At 38.4% G+C, this 20,926-nt stretch overlaps 5 protein-coding genes across 12 annotated transcripts; 4 read left to right on the forward strand and 1 right to left on the reverse strand.

Annotated features, from left to right (window-relative positions):
* Positions 1–274: 274 nt before the first annotated feature.
* Positions 275–3,503, forward strand: LOC119982409 (zinc finger protein CONSTANS-LIKE 13-like). Of its 4 annotated transcripts, none has more exons than XM_038825765.1 (5): positions 275–1,168; positions 1,514–1,711; positions 1,910–2,190; positions 2,410–2,505; positions 3,380–3,503. In XM_038825765.1, the coding sequence occupies exons 1-4, from the start codon at positions 608–610 to the stop codon at positions 2,480–2,482; spliced, it is 1,113 nt and encodes a 370-aa protein (XP_038681693.1). In that variant the 5' UTR covers positions 275–607; the 3' UTR covers positions 2,483–2,505; positions 3,380–3,503. The 4 variants fall into 4 exon arrangements, with proteins under 4 accessions (XP_038681693.1, XP_038681692.1, XP_038681691.1 ...); XM_038825763.1 differs by having other exon boundaries at positions 277–1,168; positions 2,392–2,505; XM_038825764.1 differs by lacking the exon at positions 3,380–3,503 and having other exon boundaries at positions 2,410–2,627.
* Positions 2,525–7,239, reverse strand: LOC119982408 (protein TRANSPORT INHIBITOR RESPONSE 1-like). Of its 3 annotated transcripts, XR_005464394.1 has the most exons (4): positions 6,576–7,239; positions 5,326–5,818; positions 4,208–5,077; positions 2,525–3,709 (listed from the first exon to the last, which is right to left on the reverse strand). XR_005464394.1 is itself a non-coding variant. In XM_038825760.1 (3 exons), exons 1-3 carry the CDS (start codon positions 7,037–7,039, stop codon positions 4,274–4,276), a joined length of 1,761 nt encoding a protein of 586 aa, XP_038681688.1. In that variant the 5' UTR covers positions 7,040–7,239; the 3' UTR covers positions 3,810–4,273. The 3 variants fall into 3 exon arrangements, 2 of the variants coding, with proteins under 2 accessions (XP_038681688.1, XP_038681689.1); XM_038825760.1 differs by lacking the exon at positions 2,525–3,709 and having other exon boundaries at positions 3,810–5,077; XM_038825761.1 differs by lacking the exon at positions 2,525–3,709 and having other exon boundaries at positions 3,810–5,077; positions 6,560–6,835.
* A 5,975-nt stretch (positions 7,240–13,214) lies between these two features.
* LOC119981775 (putative polyketide hydroxylase) lies at positions 13,215–16,054 on the forward strand. Of its 3 annotated transcripts, none has more exons than XM_038824905.1 (3): positions 13,215–13,352; positions 14,642–15,415; positions 15,624–16,054. In XM_038824905.1, exons 2-3 carry the CDS (start codon positions 15,144–15,146, stop codon positions 15,721–15,723), a joined length of 372 nt encoding a protein of 123 aa, XP_038680833.1. In that variant the 5' UTR covers positions 13,215–13,352; positions 14,642–15,143; the 3' UTR covers positions 15,724–16,054. The 3 variants fall into 3 exon arrangements, with proteins under 3 accessions (XP_038680833.1, XP_038680834.1, XP_038680832.1); XM_038824906.1 differs by having other exon boundaries at positions 13,237–13,352; positions 14,645–15,415; XM_038824904.1 differs by having other exon boundaries at positions 13,282–13,352; positions 14,408–15,415.
* Positions 16,055–17,911: 1,857 nt separating this feature from the next.
* Positions 17,912–19,408, forward strand: LOC119982869. Its single transcript, XM_038826454.1, has 2 exons — positions 17,912–18,606; positions 18,903–19,408. The coding sequence occupies exons 1-2, from the start codon at positions 18,024–18,026 to the stop codon at positions 18,998–19,000; spliced, it is 681 nt and encodes a 226-aa protein (XP_038682382.1). The 5' UTR covers positions 17,912–18,023; the 3' UTR covers positions 19,001–19,408.
* Positions 19,409–19,834: 426 nt separating this feature from the next.
* On the forward strand, positions 19,835–20,633 carry LOC119982900. The gene is made up of 2 exons (XM_038826495.1): positions 19,835–20,303; positions 20,388–20,633. The coding sequence occupies exons 1-2, from the start codon at positions 19,934–19,936 to the stop codon at positions 20,486–20,488; spliced, it is 471 nt and encodes a 156-aa protein (XP_038682423.1). The 5' UTR covers positions 19,835–19,933; the 3' UTR covers positions 20,489–20,633.
* The last annotated feature ends 293 nt before the right edge of the window (positions 20,634–20,926 follow it).

Here is a 20,926-nt window from a genome sequence, read left to right on the forward strand (position 1 = left end):
ACAAAAATATGAACGCAAATCAAGTCAAATTCTTGAATATTGTCTTTGTATCAAATGTGTAGATTCATTCAGCGACAAATCAATTGACAAATACTATGTGAGTGATTATGTGGCCTATTATCTATCTCTCATTGGTTATCATCTTAATTGAGTGATTATTGGTTATAACTTCATCCACCTCTCTTTTTTTTCTACACAAAACCCAGTATTTAAAACAAAATCCCAATATATAATTCCCTCTTGCACAAACAGCAGAAATAAAACCACCTTGACGTTGTCCGATATTTGTTCTTCGGTTTTGTCATTCATCTACTAGTTGTTTGTAAATCCCTAAGCTGTTAACATGGGTTTGAAAATTCCATCCCTAAGCCGTTAACATGGGTTTGAAAATTCCAAAACGTGGAAAAGTCTTATTTTTTCCATTAAAGACAAAAAAGGGAAAAGATACTTCTTGCACACCAAGAAACTGATAAGATTTTTATGAGCAATATGCATGTTAGATCTTTAGATCCCATTTTGTGAAGAAAATTGTCCTGGGTTTTTGTTTCTACTGTGATTTGAAGCAACCCACATAGAAAGTATAATCCAATCTATTGAAAAAGAACATATGTTTTTCAAAATGACTGGTTCACCAACAACGACAACAGAAACCCAAAATCAACAAGAGCAGAACCGACTCTGCGATTACTGCAATGACTCTACGGCTCTTCTCTATTGCCGAGCCGACTCAGCGAAGCTCTGTTTTTCCTGCGACCGGGAGGTCCACTCCACAAACCAGCTCTTCTCTAAGCACTCTCGCTCGCAGCTGTGTGAGTCCTGTTGCGTGTCCCCTGCTTCGATCATCTGTGAAACGGAGCACTCTGTTCTGTGCCAAAACTGCGACTGGGACCATCATGGATTGTCGTTATCGTCCTTGCACAATCGAAGGGCGATTGAGGGGTTCACTGGATGCCCCAGTGTGAGTGAATTGCTAGGGATTTTTGGGTTCGATGATGTTGGTAGCAAGACACTATTTTTGAATGAAGATAGTGATTATGGTGGGTTAGGGGTTGATGGGTATCTGGATTTCTCGATGTGGGAAACCCCTGTTGTTAGTATTAATGATATGATTGTTTCGAGTGGTTTGGGTCATGATTTTCAGGCTATGGATGTTCCTCCTCTACCAAAGGCAAGTAGTCAAATTATAGTTCCAGTTCCAGGTGGCCATAATAGAACCAAGGATTCATAGGGAGTTTACTATATAGTTGCGTATAATAAATATTGTGTCGTGAATACTTGTTGGCCGTTTTCATGAACCGTCTTTTTGAAGGTGAATATTCATGTTCTTTTCAAAGCCCTCCTTAATACGATATATGTTATTGTTCATATTTTGAATTGTTTTACAGCTTTTTTGCTCAAATGTGTTGGGAGGGCTTCATTATTGAAACATGGTCTTAACCTTTTAAATACTTAGGAAGATTGTCCTTGGACTACTGTAATTTTGACTTACATCAGGCTATTGTTCTTGAATCAGCATCGTAATGCTGCTTGTGGGAAAGAAAAGGAAGAAACACTTCGTCAGCTTCGTGAACTGGCGGAGTTGGAACCTAATTTCGATTTCACAAGTGTAGATGTTGAGCCGATTAGAGGATTTCAGTCACTGGAGACTGGACAAATTCAGGACATAGACCAGAAACCCGATGCACTGCCAATTTCATTTCCTACTTGCGAGGTAACTTTCTCTTCAGTGGAATTCACTAATTTGAAATATATTTGCAGCTATATCCATAATTGGCATATTTAACTTGTGTTTTTGGATTGGCACAATCAATATAGAGTTGTTGAGATTCTTGGTCGTTGTCATTTTTTCTTTCTTCATTTGATGTATAACAAGCTTCTTCACTGGGTAATGTATTTTCCACTAGTGCAGGATAGTGTGGTTCAGTGGTTGAGTGACAGTGGTGAGGATGCACCGGGTTTCTTTCCTTCTACATTAGTAGAAAACCATTTTGAGGAAAACTATTTAGCTCATGAGAAATGTTCAGATGGTGGCTATGGAAGTCACACTAGCAATACTCATGAGGGACAACCAGCTGATTCAATTCCTACTGAGAACATGTCAAATTTCCCAAAATTTGCTCAGTATGAGTTGAATAGCGAGGAGAAAGACTCTGCAATCTCACGATACAAGGAGAAGAAGAAAACAAGGAGGTATTACATCCTCTTTTCCCAAGTATTCTCGAATCTGTTTTTTTTTTTTTAGCTAGACAGACCCATAAATCTCAAATATTAAGTTGGTATGGCTATATGCAGTAGGTATGGTTTTATGATGTAATGTAAGATGGCTCCTTGCCTCATTGTTTTACTTTATTCTTAATTTTTTTTTTTTTGCTTCTGTTTGGAGAACAACAGGTATGACAAGCACATTAGGTATGAGTCAAGGAAGGCTCGGGCAGAAAGCAGAAAGAGAATCAAAGGACGTTTTGCTAAGACAGATCACTGAGTGCTGGTATGGAGGTGTGCCATGTAAGTGTTTTTCTTTTTGATGGTCAATTATGGAAAAACTTGATGGTAAATAAATGCTTAACTGAAACTTAAGGGTCACCTGCTCGAATTTTGGAAAAAAAAAATCATCCTTGTGATGGAGAATAGGCTAAGACTGCATGCTTCTCATCTTCTCCCGATCCCTCGCACACTGTGGGAGTCTTGCGGACTTGAACTCTCCACATTAACCACCTTCACATTTTTCACTACTCCGTCCATTTTTGTCGTCTTTAGAGGTTGTGTGTGCATACATCTAAGCATTTCGGATGGGTGGAACAAAAACCGTTGAGATCTGTAGAACAGCTATGCTCTCCTAATTGATGGAGGACTGACTTGTTAAAATTTGCAAGGCAAGAGCAAGACAACTAGCTTACCCCATAACATGGGGAAATCCAAGACTTTCCCAGTCAACTATGCCATTTAGAAGTAGCCACAAGTAGTCAATACACAATTACTATCATAAAGACTTGACTCTAAGTAATAGATTTAAACAAGTATTGCCAATAAAAGGAGAGACAGAATTCACTGCTTGCTTTCCATCACCTTTTGTTGTGAGGGATAGAAACAAAAATAGCTGAAATCATCACAATTGGTGTCATCACATAATATAACACCAAACGTGTGCCATTTATCTACCAATAAAAATGTTTTGGAATATGATTGCTCCCCCTCCCCAGTTGTATTCATGGGCACAAAATCTTTTTCTTTCTTCTCTCTCTACTTTCTATCACGTATTCTTCTCTGGGTGGTGGGGCTGGGAGTGTATGTGATACGTTCTTGTCTGTCTGTCTGTCTTTCTTGTACATGTTGCTTTCTTCTTCTCTGTTTTGACGACTGCAATTCTTGGAATTTATAGGCTTGATCATGCTTGCTTTATATAAAAGCCATGGCTGATATTGATCTGGCTTTATTCAAAGAGTCTGAAAGTAGTTGGGTTTGGTGGCTCATCAGCTTACACAGAGAGAGAGAGAGAGAGAGAGTCACAGTGATTGATAGGTTCATGCAAACACCAAAACCAGAGTAAGCCTTGTTAGTATTTTCCTAATCTCTCTCCATATAACGATTGCTGAAACAGAGCACTCTGTCTTGCTTCCTAATTCTCTGTTACACCTCTTGATTCTAAAAACAAGTCCAATAACATGGGTAGCTGTTTAAGCATCGGACAACATTCAGAATCACGGTGTACCTGGTTGCCATAAAAAAAATAAAATCCCTCGTTCAGCTAAGCAACAGTTGAGTAAGTACAGCTACTACTTCACACACCAAAAAAAACGTAGAGCCGCGTCTGAGAACTGAGAAGTCGAATCTTTTTCATCAACATGGGATTAATATAATGACACAATTAAGTCCACAAAACAAACTTCTGCAGATGGTTTTAAAAAGTGCATAAAGATTCAAAATCTGCAAATAGTAAACATGGTGACCACGCTCTGAATTAGTTACAGCTCCACCTAACATAAGGGAACAAGAATTTCCACGGCTTTATTAATCGAGTAATGGTATCCCATAGCTCAGCCAAGTGTAAAAGAAATGGCAATTGAGCTCCTGAGCCTCTGTAAAAGTCCGTATACCCCCCCCCCCCTCCTCCTCCTCCACGCCATGTACCCCATTCCAATCAGGACTGCAATGGTATCAAACTACACAAATTGATTGTGAAGTAAACAGTAGCATATGGAACATATACCTGCCATATCCACTTTCCATTCCCGAGGGGAAAGATGCAAGAATGCTTCATCCATTAAGAGATCTGTCAAGAAAGACTCAATGCAGAATCTTCATCCATCGTCCAAATGAAACCGGGCCTATCTAACCTCGGCCCAGCAACAGTCCTATAAATATAAAGCTTCTCTACAGGGCAGCTCTCGGGTCTGGAATCTGGAGGTCCCCTCTCATCAATAACTTCAACATTAAGCCTGGGCATCTTTTGACCTAGTAACTTGCATGCTCCAAAACTTACTGAGCAAGACGACATCCAAAGGGATCGCATTGTCTCCAGCTTTCCAGCATTGGCCAATAGAGCCTTGTCACCAAAAGGACAGTCCCGTATTTCCAGTTTCCGGAGGCTTTCACACCCAGATAACACATGATGGAGTCCCAAATCACTATCTCCTGCAAAAGCCAAAGACAGCATTTCGAGCTTTTTACCATATGTCCCAATATACTCAAACATCCGATCAGTAAGAAGACCCGAGAGGGAAAGGCGACGGAGATCCTTGCAGTTCTCAACAATAGCTCCAAAACCCACATCAAGCGGCTCAAGCGTTACGTAATCCGGTGTATGTGGTACAAGAATACAAAGACGAAAACATGTCATGTTTGGACGGTTTCTGGCAATGGTAACCAATGCACTGTTAGTCATTTGACGGCAGAAGTAGAGCACTGACTCGAGCTTGGAGCAGCCGTAGGAAATGGATACAAGGCCCTGTTCTGTCAAGGGTACGTTTGGGATTTGGACATCACCAAATGGGTCTGAAGGGAACACCCGCAGTTCACGCAGGTCCTTGCAACACGCTGCAACAGCTTCAAGTCCAGCGTCTTCAATGTAGTCAAGTACCTGTGCACATGTAACTTCAGTATACAATGAGCAACAGGAAGAGCCTAGTATTTGCAATTTCGAGAACACGCACGTGTTCTTCCTAATGGAAAACATATCCGGACAATACGGATATATCATATAAAGCAAGTCACGAGATAATGTTTTATTCCTGTCCTCGGGAGCACAAAATTCGCACAGGCAACGTGCCACTAAAGAATTAAAGGAAAATTCAATTTTCCAGAAGAATATAAGAATGCGCGACTTACCAATAGGCGCTGCAAACTCGGACATTGGCTAACGAGCTTGATAAGATCGGGACTTTGAATTATAGCGTAGCTCAAATTCAACGATGTTAGACCACAGCAAACAGGATAAAAAGCTGGCAGGTAAGTAGGGAGAACATCCCAAAACCCAGAAAGGCTCTTTAGTTCCTTGCAGCTAGATAAACTAACTGCTAGATCAGAGAACAAATCAGACCGCACCTCGGCTGAGCATGCACCTGTGCCAAACTCAACTAGCTGAGGAGCCCGGGTAAGCAAGCTGGAGAGCCTCTCAAGTGGCACCAGACGGTTGAGCCTGAGGGTCTTCAAGTTGGGGCACCGACCAACCAGTCGCTCTAAGGCTGAGAAGTTTACCTCAGAGTCTAAACACGAAATGTTAAGAGACACCAGTGACGTGAATGTATCAGGAAAATGGCTCAGCCAATGGCCACTAAGATCATCCACCTCACTCTCTCGCAAGTCCAACTCTCTCAAATTCCTACAAGCGACAGGCTCAATCAGCAAACTATTTTAACATAAATCTGGCAAAAATGTCCGCTGAGACACACCCAACAGAAATATACCGATCAAGAAACATCTCAAGTTAATATAGGAAGAATGAATTCATTCTAACAAGTTACTTCTATGTTCTATTAAGTCACCCACCTTTATCACATAAAGAACAAACAATTCGTCAATTCCACTCCAAGGAATCAGAGCTCAAGTCAAGCACACTAACGTGTAAATCTTAAATAGACTGCCAAAAACTAAACCAACATCTTCTTGAACTAACAAATTGGTATAAAAATCATTGCCTAAAGCAAAATAAATGATTAGAAAGGAAAAGAGAATCTAGATGAGGATTCCAATTGAAAACCACAATGGTCGAGACTTGAACAACGTAGTCCATCAATCCTATTCCTCCCTGATAAACAAAGAATCCATAGAAAAAGGCCAGCAAAGTTATGTTGACTAGATTTTAAGCTTTGGCGGCCATGTGAACAAATATACCCTAGATCTATAAGCGACAAAAGCAACGAAAGTCACAAAATGCGGAAACTTTTCAGCTGGAGGTCGAGACCAAAACATAACTTGGATGCACAGCTGGCGAGCAGAAATTCAAGGAGAGATCAAAACATAAATCCTAATTAGCAACCAAATTACTGGATTGAAAAAAGTCAAAACAAAAAGACTCGAACTTCAGCTCAACCATTTCCTCCCCAACCTAAGATAACTTAACTGGAAAAGAAGTAAACCTGCAATTGGCAGCAATGGCCGCGAGACCATCAGTGGAGAATCCCTCACAAGAGGTAAGGACAAGAACTTTGAAATTCTTAAATGACTTGGCAATGAGTTCAAGGGCTTCATCCGTGACCACCATCCGCTTGAGCCTGATCTCCTCGAGGAAGGGGTAGGCGGAGCCCATAGCGGCAATCCAGGGGTAAACGTAGGCCCCCCAGCCGTCCGGGACCAGATTGAAGTCCGCAAAGTGCGGCTTCCCCTTAAGCTCGATAGATCTGACGTCCGGGAATCTTCTGATTACAATTCCAGGGCTCACCGAGTAGCAGTTTCCGACGAAAACCCTCTTCCTACACCATCTCTCTATCTCGTACCACGACTTGCAGACCAAACACACCGAATTCCTATCCTTGGCCGACTGTACAAACGAGAACACGTGCTCTAGCACCTCCTCCGGAAACGACTTCTCCATTCTCAACATCTACGCTCCCTCTTCTTTCTTTGCTTAAACTCCGGCGAGGCCCCAAAAACAACACAGTATAGCAGCGGTGTCGAAGACTCGCAAATGTGAAAAACAGAGAATCTGAGACAATTAGATCTGGGAAGCCATTGCTTGACAGGAGTTATTAGAGAGAGGGAGGGGGGGAGAGAGAGAGAGAGAGAGAGAGAGAGAGAGAGAGGTCGGATTAGGAAATGAGTGACAACAAACCAGTAGACTGGATAAAGGCATAAAGCTTCATGTCCTTGCTCCGGTGCAGTTAAATTTTAACTAGGGTTAGTGGAGATTTCACTAACAGATATGATTACGACACGTGTAGACAGATTATACTAGCCGTAGGATCTGTATTCTGTGGTGAGAAGACGTGATCTTATCCGTTGGCGAAGAAGTGCAGCCGCAGAAAACGGGTGTATGTAAGAATATCGCGTGAGATAGTTTTATCGGGAGAAATCCGAAAAGTTAGCCAAGTCAGGGTGGGAGAGTTGATAGAGTGTGATGATGCGTACCGGAGTAGTGGTGAGGGAATCTCATGATTCGCATCGCACGGCTGGATCTAAGGGATCTTGTATTTCCGGGACCACACAAAATCAGGTAAAGAGAGAGATTAAAAATAATGCGGAATGATCTGATGTGAAATTTTGTTATCATGCATCAGAGACGTCCAATCATAAATGACGCTTTTCATTCTGGGCTATCCATTCACTTCATCAGGTACATTATTATCATTGACCATTTATTTTATCTCCAACGGTTCTGATATCCTCCTTAATGATAACACACACAAGTGCACGTATAATCTTAATAAACACCATGAAATTATAGTTATTAAGCTCGGGAGTTTGAACCAGTTAAGAGTATTTTATTAGAGTTTAACTGGTCTCATGGGCTTCAGACCCTCATCCGAGGAGGGGTTAGGAGTCGTATTTTCATCGGCATTGGTTTTGACTCAACCTTACATGTCGACAGCACAGTATGAATTATTTTATGGACCTAAGATTTACACTCATTCAATTGTCCAAATGACATGTTGAGCTCAAATTGACAACTCTTTTCATACTTTACCGAGTCAATAACCTATATAAAAGGGTGTTTAGGTAAATTAACTCACCTTTTTTAGTGAAACGAAATGATATGGATCCCAATAGTTGATATCCTAATTATCCCAATAACTGAATTGGACACACAAGATCCAAATGAATTTATGGGTTTCTCATGTCTCACATGATGCATATGAAATCCTATGCATATACGACTCAACAGTTGGGATAACTCTGATGTGATTCTATTATTACTAATGGTAAAAGGTAAAAGGAGCTAAAGGTGGCCCCACAATTACATCAGAATTCAGATGCACGTTGATGATGGATACAAATGATATTAATTGGTTCTACGTAGAATGACGGAAATGTCCCTCATTTGATTGAACAGTTTATGATTCGCTTCTCATATAAAATTATGGGTAAAGTTGGCAGTCCGGTGAAAAGGACACGGTATGGGTTAGCGCAGTGTCTCGTCATAGACCTGTCCCTGTTTATGTCTAAAAAGCTGAGATTTTAAAAAACCAACGGTTCAGATCTTTAAGTAAAAAGGGATAGATCTTGACCATTCGCTGGCTTATCTGCTTGTCTCTACTTGTGCTGTTTTGAAGCATCTGTATTTTCGAAAATACGTGTATTTTAAATTTTATAATAATAATTTAAACTGTTTAGCTCAGAAATTGAGGTATTTATTATTTAATTAATTAATTAATCATAAAATGGGATTAATAAATAGGAAAGCTTAGTTGTCCTGCACGTACATTTGATTATTAAGTGATATAAGCAATCGTGATTAGTTGAAAAATTAAGAGTAGATTTGATTAATTAAGCCCACGCTTGGTTCTCCGGGAATCTCTCCCTCCCCTCGAGTGGAATCAGCTTCAACTTTGCTGTACAACTATAATTATTATTAAATTTGAAGTGATTAACGTTCTTGCAAATCAAATTCTAGGATACTAAAATAAATAAATCAAATTACATGACACATCAGCTCCGTCAAGCCACCTCAGCACCGACAAATCACATATGTCTTACTTAACCTTTTTCTGTCCGATCAATAAGACACGTCATGAGTTTGACTGCTCGAAATATTGAAATTCAACATGTTTGTGTATATTGGAACAAGTTTAATTTTCGAATACCTAAATTAGAATGTTTGAAAATTCGATAACTAAATTGAAACCGATCAATTTTGAAGAAAAGTTGTAGCACCCCATTCTTTTACCTAGGGGTGACAAAAAAACGATTACAGATCAGACAACAACACGTGTTTATGAAATATTTACATGTCTGAACTCTAACTTTGATTGAATTTCAGACGTACTTAATTGACCAAATCATGAGTGGTTTAAATCCCGACTAATAAATCATACAATAACCTAATTCGAATTAAGGTCTAGACAAATATATCGGATAAGATTTATAGAGTCAGACTCGATTTTAAATCGGATAAAAATTTTACATTCAAATTAGGATTTCAAACATATAACTTATACTTGATTTAATCCGAGTTGAACAAATTCGATTGAACAAAGTTTTGCGACCCATACTTTTACCCGTTGTTATACTATATGTTGTGAAGTATCACAAGGACACCATGCACGTGACATGGTGGACTCCAAGAATCGATAGAAGAGGAAAAGAATGAGTACACATGCCATTTGTAAGTAGTCATCGATTAGCTCATTTGTTTGTTCGTTCTTGTCCTTGGAGGGATGAATAATTAAGGAACAAGTACATAATAAAGAGAATCGAAGACAAGGGCTTTGTTTGTCATCAATTTAAGTTTATCTAATTTTTTTACTTTTGTGCTAATTGATTAACATAAAGGAGTATATTATACCATATAGTGAAAATTAAAGGTATACAAATGGCTAACTTGTGAACGTTAATGCCCTTGTCAAAACTTCATTGGGAGATAGTGTTTGCTTTCTCAAATCCAAATCCGAACTCAACACAATCCATCACAAAGTTCTCTAGGGCCTTCTGTAACTCGATGTATTAAAACGTGTCTTACGAAATTAAGTAAACTCATGAATTTATAAAAAAAAAATCCATTAAATATTTTTTTGAACGATGTGAGACTTTTTCTCAACATAAGTCTCACACTCGAAGTACTATGTTTCTTGAGAGGATTAAACTTTGAAGTCTAAAGAGGTATATAGATGGCTAAGTTTTCATCTACATATATGTTGTGCTTCAAATGGCTCCACATAGGGCAAGAATATTTGTAGAATGTGTGTATGAGCATTTCATTTGACTGATTTACAATTCTTATCCTTATTTTGTGATCGACACCTTGACTTTTGTGTTCATTGATTAACATAAAGGAGCATATAGTGAAAATTAAAGGTATATAAATGTATATGTAGTGTTGTACGTTAAGTAACTATTTAAATTGTTAGAATCCCACATTTATATAGGTTGGGTCTTACCCAATCAAGCGATTTATAGAGCGAAATCCACCTCCTTGCCAACAATAAGCCAATTTCTTAATTCTAATGAGTTGGGTTTTGACATGTGGTAGTTGGACTTACTCAATGAGTTAGGCTTTGGCTTGTAGTAGGTGGATTTAGAGAGGAACAAAGTCATACAGGTCTGATGTATTCACAAGAATTAGATCATCCAAAACAGCAATATTGTTAACATAAATACGGGTTTGGATTTATTACATAGATTAGCGATAAAATCACAAGCGATCAAAAGACACATTATGTGCAACTTGGATGATGAGACACCTGTAGAAAATGAAATCATTAGACCAAAGTGTTGATTTTCTATGATTTGATTCTTATCAAGTTACGTACAATTATGTATATCTTGCACCTTTTTTATTTTATTTTTATTTCTACTGCTAAACAGTGGATGTCAACATATATATATATATAGCAGAAATATCGATAAGCAAACTAAATATATATATATATATATATATACTATATATGTATGTATGTATATATAGCTTGGAAGTGACACATTTGAGAATTCCCAATGAACACGATTACCAAACCGAACATTAATGTAACAACCTAACACCAAAAGTACCAAAATGGCAAATAAACAAACCATGGTACGTACCATAAATAGAACAAAAACAAAATGACTAATCTATTAATTTAACTAGGGAGGGCCCTCATGAGTCCACCAAACAAAAACCTGATTTGGATCATAGAGGGAGGTGGTCTAGCTAAGTAAAGTCATGCGCCTATAGGCCGGCCTTGCATTGTCCAATCAACTTTGAGTCACACCACCTTTTCTTGCTCTTCACTCCTTCCTCTCTTATCTCTATCTCATTTTATATCTATATATATATTGTGTCGATGTGTCCACCGTCGATTTTTTGACCTAAATTTAATTGATTATCTGATCAATTTTTTTTTTCGATTTTTCGATCGATCCTCATTAACGTACATTTGACAATAATCGATCAAACGGTCGATTCGATTTGACACGATTTTTTTTTAGAGTACTAATATTGTGTACAACTTTGGGGAAGAAGACCAAAAGAAGAAGACTAAAGCAATTATATATATGCTACTTGCTTGTCCATACCTAAAATTTGCCGACTCCTTAGTCCATCACAGTTGGCTGTGCATTTTCTAAGAAAATACATACTTGGATGAAAAGGAGTTGGTCAACCACTACTTTCAACTTATGAAAAAGTTGTCATGCATGCGTTGTTTAATTACTTTGAATATGGAAGAAAAAGAAAAGGAAAAAGTGGAATCCATTGATAGCAAATATCAGGGATAGAAAATTAGGAATATATATATATATATATATATATAATTATGATACGAATATGATGAAGAAAATGTAGTACTACATTATTATCTTATCTTAATCACCGTCGTCTTTGATTGCATGAAGTAAGAGGGGAGAGAGGAGAGCATGTTGTATGGACAACATTTTCCAAAGGTTCCTCGTCCCCACTACATGACAAATTCTAGGTTCTACCTACACCTCCAATATATATATATATATGTCACTTAATTAGATTTTGTTTCTTCCCATCTTGTCGTGACATGTAAACCGAACTTTTTTTGAGAAATTCAAATATCTATTTTTAATTTTTTACATAAGGGTAGTTTTTCAATTACCAACATTGGGTATTTTGTTATAATTTGAAGAAATTACAGCGAAGTACGTATAAGAATGAGGTGGGAGAAAGATTTTGGTCTTAACTATTTGATGTATTTTGTCCACACGCTAGACTCATGGCCCATGTGATTTTAACTCACATTACTTGATTTTCACGAAACGATATGAGATTTTTACATCATTTCAAACCGCTTGCACCAATGACAATGTTTTCTAACACAAGTAGTATTTTTTTTGACTATAGGGGAGGGGAATGGGGAAGTTCGAACTCGAGACATCTACAAGATACTATACACATGAGTGTCATATGACCTATTACTACGAGTTAGGTGAAGTGAGTTGTATTTAATGCCACTAACAGGAATCAAATTTCGAAGCACTTGGTCAAGTCTATATGGGTATGGGGACCAGACCCGGCAAACGACTAATAGTAGTTGGTGAAGTCTCACTCTCACTCTCACATAGAGTAGTGTTTGGCTTTGAGTCAGCAATTCCATTCTGTAGTATTGAACAGTAACTATCATGGGCCTGCAATCTTTTTGTGGTCCACAGGAACAACCAAAAGGGCCGGTCTAATCCATTGGTTGTAATTTCATCATTTGTCCGTTCAAAGCTTATTCTTGTAGTGGACCACACAATTCATACGTCCAAACATTGTTGTTTTTTTTTTGGGGTATTGGGCACCGATTTGTGACACTGATTCGTTCAATGTACACCACAAGATCCTGACATTAATTTATCAATTATTTTTAATTTTTTTTTACTTAGAACCCACTAATAACCAACCAAAATAATTGAAAAAACTGAAATAACCGCCGATTAATCGGTTAAATTCATATCAAGAAAGCCGAAAAAAACCCGACCGTTTATATCCCTATCCCTATTGGTTATAAACTTGATTAGTCTAACGTTATTGGGCCGAATCAAACCCTATTGGGTCTTTACGGTTGTAGTGATTGTAAGAGCATGGGCTCCTTTAGTACAGAGACGAGTAGGCCTCAAAACTTAAAAGGCCTTCTGTTTTGGGCCCGTTACTTTTTACCTGAGTTTCGATCTCCGACGATGATTGAAGACCGACGGAAGTATCAAGTAGCTCGCCTCATCCGAGCTCCTCAGAGATGACCGACGAACTCCATCTCTCGAAGAACTCTGAGATTGTAAGTAGTTATCTACCACAGAACACCTATTTTCTATGATTTTGTCATAATATTGCACCATGTAATAACGATGTGGATGCATGATGATGCCGATGTAGAAATTCTGCTTTAAATAGGAAGATTGTGTTTGATTTAGTCTTCATACACTGACAACATTGTAGTTCTAATTAATAATGAAGTACGAAAAAAGCTAGCAATATTGTTGCATGAAATAAAAACCCTAGTTCGATGGTCAATGAGGGAAAATTATTCTACAAAATGTTAGGCCGCGATTTCGCCTTCATAGCGTGATTGAAGCGACTCTCCACAAGTATAAGCTATCAAGATCTCCGATTTCTATTTATCAGTTTCTAGTTTATCTGCCTTTTTTTTTTGCCCTTTTAGAACTGCAAGCAATTGGTTTTTTTTTTCAGAGTTTCTTAGAGCCGATGAGGAGAGCATTGGGCATGAGCTGCAATGACAATTATTGCGCACCGTGTAGTTGTCATACATGGGTTGTTGTCGCGATGAGGAATGTGCCAATATGCTAATCTGAGGCTTTAATTAATAGAAATTATTTCGTAAAAAAGACAACTTTTTTTACCAAATGTTGTTATCTGCATCTGTGACGAAGTTTAGACGAAGCATTTTTGTGATTATCTGTTTATCGGCTATTTGAGGAATGTAATTGTTTGTCTGTTGTCACTGCACTTTCGCTTACTGGGCAGTATTAGGTGTTTGATGAAAGGAAGAATGTGCCGGGATGGAAGCATGAGACTCCATATTCTATTTGTTAATGCTCTATCAAAGTTGGATTCTTTTGTGCTATTCCTTTCTCTTCATTGCATTGCTTTGTGTGGTGAAACTGAAATTCAAAGAAAGTAGACATGAAAGTGTTCGATAATTTGATTGTTATACAGCATTGTGACCAGGAAGGCATTGGCTATATGCTGGAAACGAATGCTTATGTTGACATTCTGCTTATTTTTTACTAGATTTACTTTAGTACTTATTTTTTGCTCCTAAAACAAACCCCACTGTGCATCTTTTTTCATTTTATGTTTCAATTTCTTCAGGATTGTTTTCTCTTGGATACGTTATCTACAAATTTGCTGAATCTTTGTCTGATTGGTTAGTTGTCTTGTCTATGTCGACTGGTTAGCAACTCATCCTATTTCCCCTTTTAGAAAGTGTTGTGATTTGGTTTGAATCAAAGCCTTCTGTCTCTATGAAATAATCAACTGCGTTGGCCTAAACTTTGTTGTGCAGCAAAATACTAATGCCTGTTTTGCATCATCTGTTGGGTTTAGCAGTTTAGCTCCAAGAAGTTGGTGCGGGGCATGGTTTGGAATTATCTAAAATATTGTATTTACATCTCAACATCTCTGTCGCACTCATATTGTTGGCCTGAAGGAAGGTTACGTTTTCCACTCCCTCTTAAGTATTTTAGGTACAGGTAGTAAATTATTTCATGTGATTGACTGTTAGGTCAATAAAGAATAGTGGCTCTTTAGTTTGAATGGTAGTTTGAAGCTTGACCTTGTACAGCTTAGCATGTTTCGTGTCAGATGCTAGTTTTTGTTGCTGAAAGCTTCAGGACTAAGGAAGTACTCTGACACCCCTTTATAAGTCTTTCTTCGAATTGAATACAAAGCCAAACTAGTTTTGTAATTGTGCAAAAGTATCTTTGGTTTGAGGTTTCTCTTGGTATTTAGTGTGAAGAAACCTGCATCACAATACCGAGCATACTTGGTTCATCATCCTCGGTAATTGTTGTTGTTGCTTGATTTCTATTGAGTTGGATCATCGCTGATGGGACCAGGAGGACCAGGAGGTGGAGGGCCAGGAGGCGGAGGGCCTGGCTGGGGTGGGGGTCCTGGAGGCGGAGGGCCTGGCTGGGGTGGGGGTCCTGGAGGTGGAGGGCCTGGCTGGGGTGGGGGGCCGTGGGGTCCTGGGGGGCCGGGGGGTCCTGGAGGGCCTGGAGGACCCTGGGGGCCTGGTGGACCCTGGGGGCCTGGTGGATTTGGTCCTGGTGGCTTCTTCGGGGGATGCGTAGATGGCTTATGCGGCATGATAACTTCATGGTACGCAGATCTCCCTACTGTGTATTAGCTATTAATCGAAGTTATGCTTTCTTGATCGTACATGATCTGACTTCTGATTCTCTTTTTTGTTCTTGTAATACAAAAATGTGTTATGACATACAAGTCTGCTAGAAGCGATAAGTGATGCTGAATTGCTTTTATTAAAGTCTGAGCTAATTCGAGATCTATTTTTGTTGTTGAATTGCAGCATTTCCTGCTTGTGCTGTTGTTGGTTGCTACGAGATTGTTTTGGTGGACCAGGTGGCCCATATGGTCCTCCAGGTCCGGGAGGACCCCCAGGGTTCTGATTCAGTCGCTCCTGGTGTTGTTTGAAAAGTTTTTAAGTCAGTTGCATGTGGCAATTGCAGATCCTTGCAGTAGTAGGCTAGTTGATTCAGTATCTTGATTTCTTGTTATTTGACAATCTTGATGATGCTATTCTGGGCTGTCATAGTATATTTAGCTCTATTTTTCGTTTTGAGTGAGCTGGGATTCTCAATTGTTTTGTTTGTTGGGTCTTGTTTTCCTTCTCTCCCACAAAAGAAAGATGTTTTGAGGATCTGAGTTACTGGAAATCAGAACATTTGTATCGGCCATGTATGTTAATTAATAAGATGCATTTCAGAATTATTTGCGAAATTTTATTTTCAACACTGAACTTGTGCGGTTATTTATTAAGCCCGTTTGGGGGCCCGTTTTTCTCCGTTTCAACGCGAATTTTTGAGTTGTAACCCTCCATTTCCATGTTTTACCCGTTTGGATACACTTTCCGTGGAAAATGGAAGCCTCGAATTCTTGTTCGCAGTCGATGCGCTCCTGAGCTACTTCGAGCATCACCGTCGTTTTAGAAAACGGAGGTTCACTTAAAAAAACACAGAGATCGGCGTCAAATATCGCGACATCTTCTAAGTTTGCCCTGACATTATTCAATTATTCCAACTTTGTCCAATCATCTTCACCTTCCTCATCTAATTGGTTCTCTCTTCTGTGAACTGCCTTCTCCACCTCCCACCATAAAATCCGACGAAAACTCACATCAGTTTTTGACAAACATTCTCATCGTTATGTATTCGAAATGTCAATCTATTTTTGTTAGCAGATCTACTGTGTTCTATCATGAAATTTGGAGCCTCGACAAAATCATGGTTGCTCAAAGCGAAGTCAAAGGCTGTGTAATCACCGCCTAATCCTTAGTCATGGCTGTGTAAAACCCAAATGAAGCTTGAAAGGCTTGAGGAGCAGCATGAAAAGGGAAAATGAAGATATTTTGTTGGGTTTTTTTTGCTATTTATTAAATAAAAAATTGCCTTTAAATTATAATTTAAGCTATGAAAAATTAAAATTAAGCATTGAAATTTTTTTTAATAGGGTTATTAGCTCAATAGAATCAGTCACAATATTTTTATATTAATATTTATGATTAATGATGTTTCGATCAAAATTAGGCAAAATTTATCTAAGTTTACCTCACCTCACCCCAATTTTGCTAATACCAAACGCTAAACTACACATCACCTACATTATCTCACCACGGTTTTTTTTGTGACACATCAAACACTTTTTGTCAGTAGAACTCATCTGACAGTACCACAATTTTCAACCTCACAGCACCAAAATACAAAGCACTTCCAAACGGATCCTATGTATGAACCACAAACCCAGGAAAAGATTACAACTTATCAACAAGGTTGCTGCAAAGGCTCAAACTCTCCGAGCTGTAAGGAAACATCCCAGGAAGATGAAGAGTTTATATTGAGGATGAATGACTCAAAAGCAAATAACAGTATATATGTATATATATATATATATATATATATATATATATATATATATATGGTCTGAATGAATCCTTAATTGACAATAAAAAAAAAAAAAGGAAGAGTTTTGGCAACAGCCAACAGGGGAGTTAAGGGCTTTCATCGAAGTAGCAACATCAAACAAAAAGGGAGTTCGCTGCTTGTTTTGAATGCGAAGAATAAGAACGTTTGGTCACCTACCTCAGACAACTTCTAAACTTGCATGTCCTATCACATAGATGAACATTGTTTAAACACCATTTTTTACTAAGTAGATCCCATTTTAATATGTTTTTAAAGGGATAATGAGATGTACTTAATAAAAAATGGGGTGCAAATAATGTTCATCTATCACATTAGACATGTTACAATTTATGAGATATTTATTTTCGGTCAAACATCCCATCGGTGTCAAGATCCTTCCGATTGCTTTTTGCTTGCGTGTCTTGTAGGTCACTATTGGTTCTCCTTAATTTTTCTTCGATTGTAATTCGAACATCTACACTATAGAAGAATTGTTTATCTTTTACGGACGAACATTTGGGTTAGTGATAGAATTGTAAGGGTGCAATTTACGTGGACATTTTGTTTTCCTCTTTGGATTGAACGTGGACATTATCTTCTTATTACTGTTAATTCATTGCAAATTTTTTTATAAGTCAACACTCAACACAGAGATAATTCACAGCCAAACATATTTATAATATTATGTGTAATAATAATATCATGATAAAACCGAATCGCCATTATTGGAGCTCCTCCTCTCTTCTCCTTCTTCACCGCCGTTGGTCAGGCTGTAATATAATCTAATCATGGTGGAAAGAGACGAAGATAGCAGAAATGGGAAAAGAGTTAATGGAACAGACAGGAAGCAGCAATCGCCTCCAAGCTTCGTCAATCATTTCGCTAAATACATGGAATCCAAAGTTTCATATGCCGAAGCTCTTCGACTGGGTCAGACCAATCCGATTACGGCTGTTCCGACCCAATCGGACGGAAATCTGTCGAGATCTTACTCGACTCCCTCCTTTGACTCTTCAGCACCCTCCACACCTTCACTGCCTCACTCAATTTCGTCTCCAGATTTTGAGAGTCAGGACGCCCAAACAGAGAACAACGGTTCACCACGTCTTGATTCCCCTAATTCTTCTTCTGCAAGAGCTAAGCCCTCTTCTAAACCTTCTGCGTCGATTAATCCCTTGTATTTTGGAAAACTAGAAAGCTGTCTATCACTTCCAAAATCGTTTCTTCAATACTCTTTCACTTGTACGAATATGAAAACCACCAGTAATGGCAAACCTCCTACTCCTCCTCCTCATTATCCGTCGCGCACATCCAATTCTGATAACCTTAAAGAAGACTTGCAACGCCTGATCAAACGTGCTATGGAGTCCGGTAAGCCTCCTCCAGCTATTCACTTAATCTTCAATTTTCGATTCACATATGTATGTATATATGAATCTATGCGTCTTTTTATGGGTGTGGAGAGTTGGAACTGATAATTTGTTGCAGACAACAGGGTTTAGCCTATTGAATTGGATCAGCAATTTAACATAATTGAAACATTTATTGATTTTCATGGGATTTTGATACCATGAAAATCCCAGAAATCAATCACCAAGAAATTTTTTCATTGTAATTCCTACATATCATCACTGAGTTCTTGATGAACTGCTGGTTGTACAATGCAGGTAGTTTGCAGAAAGAATGTGCAAACTGTGGCAATTCCCAGCATTGTTGTGGACAGACCTTGCTTGAAGCACTTTCCTCTATACCTCCCTCCTCATAAAATATGCATTCCTCACCTGGCTTTCCAATGTTAACTGTTGATCAAATCAGAACAAACTGTAAGCAGGTAGCATTCAGAGATATTGCTGGCAGACCCTGCTAAATCTCCAGTCATATTGGCAGTGAAGGCTAATGGAGTAATGCCATTAATTTGAGGGGAAATACTACATTTCTCACCTCCACCAGAAAGCTTTTGATAGGGTTTTTGACACGTTGTCCAAAAATACTACCTTTTTTTTTTTTTTTTTGCAGATTGTGCTTCTCTGTATATGCAGCAACTCTGCTCTTTTTTCGTCTAGAATGCCAGTAAGCATTGACATTTGCAGAAGCATCTGATTTAGATCTGAACTAGTAGAAATGAGGGTGTACATTTGCTCTATTTATGATAGAAAAGATAATGCTGCTTGGACTTCGAATGAATACTTATATGTTCTCAAGAACACCAATATGAATGAATACCATCAAAGTTTTGATTAATTTCATCAAAGAAATAAAGATAATGAACCTTAGGCTATTACGATCCTAAATGAAAGGAAAAAAAAAATACGAAAAATGTCCCAAAACATTGAACATGGCCATTTGAGGCCCCAGACATTAGTATTTGACCAAAATAGGAGTCTTTCTCTTTCGTGCAATTCTGAACTAATGATTTTGTGTCATCACATGCCCCAAATACTCTGATTGGTTGACTAATTATTTTAATCATAGCTGATGTGGTCAAGTCCTGACCACAGCCAATCCCAATTGGTTGTAGTTTTTTGGTCATACTATAATATAGATGAGTGGACTGGAACGTTGACATATAATTATTTTAATTATAGTCGTTGAGGAGCAAGTGGGCTCGCTCTTCTCTGCCTCTGCAATTCTATAAAAAAAACAATCAAGAAATCAAAGGCAGCATCAAAGAGCAGAGCTAGCTTGGGAATTTGGCGTCATGGGACGAGTAGATCAACAAGATGAACAAGCCAGAAAAAGAATAAGGTTGAAGGGCCCTGCAGATGATGAATCCGATCCTTATGGGGCATTCATTGACGCACTAGACACCAATAATCAGGGAGCAGCAGCAGCATCATCCCGATCTTCGAGCACCAGGCATCGTTATCAAACCAGATCTGCAGGTTTAATATCCCCCTTGTCAACAAACTCTTCCTCATCCTCTGCTTTGACCCAATCATCGTTACCTCCTCCATCATTATCCAAAAGACTTGATTTTGACACCTCCCCTTCTTCAACAAACTTGGGAGGGCGGAGCGTTTCCTCCATTAAAGAGTTGCAGAATCTTTTCAGAGCTGCTATCGCATCAGGTATATATGTCTCAAATTCTCTTATTCGGACGCTTGTAAATTATATTAATTTACGCACCATTATTTCATCATTAATTTACGCAGGTCGTTTCAAGAAAAGATGTAGAGGATGTGGCAATGATGTTCAACATTGTTGTGGGCGAACCATACTCGAAGAAATTTCCTCTATCCCTCCATCTCCATAATAATATGTATTAGAAGATTTTTCTTGACCCACCTTAGTGTAATTTTGTGTTGTAGTTTGTATCTTTTCTGTATTAGAGATGTTCCTTCAGCTCCCTTACAATGCTTGATTATCCAATATAATTCTACATTAGTAGTTGATTATTAGCTGGTTCATCTTTTTCTTTTTCTTATTTTTTTTAGCCAATAACTACACCATATAAATTTGTGCTTTAAACATTCCATATAGACTTAACTCGAGTTATCATGCTCACGAGGCTATAAATAGTTCTAGAAAACCCTAAAAAAAAAAGTGGAAAATACATGGCATGTTCTTGGTCAACACTTTTGCAAGTCAAGTTCGTACTCTCACCAACCAAACATAGTCCTTTTCACATTGCTTAATTTCAAGTTGTAATCCAATTGCACAATTTAAATCTTATTTAAATTAAAAATAACTA

Source organism: Tripterygium wilfordii, chromosome 17 (assembly GCF_013401445.1).
Source record: "Tripterygium wilfordii isolate XIE 37 chromosome 17, ASM1340144v1, whole genome shotgun sequence".
NCBI lineage: Eukaryota > Viridiplantae > Streptophyta > Magnoliopsida > Celastrales > Celastraceae > Tripterygium > Tripterygium wilfordii.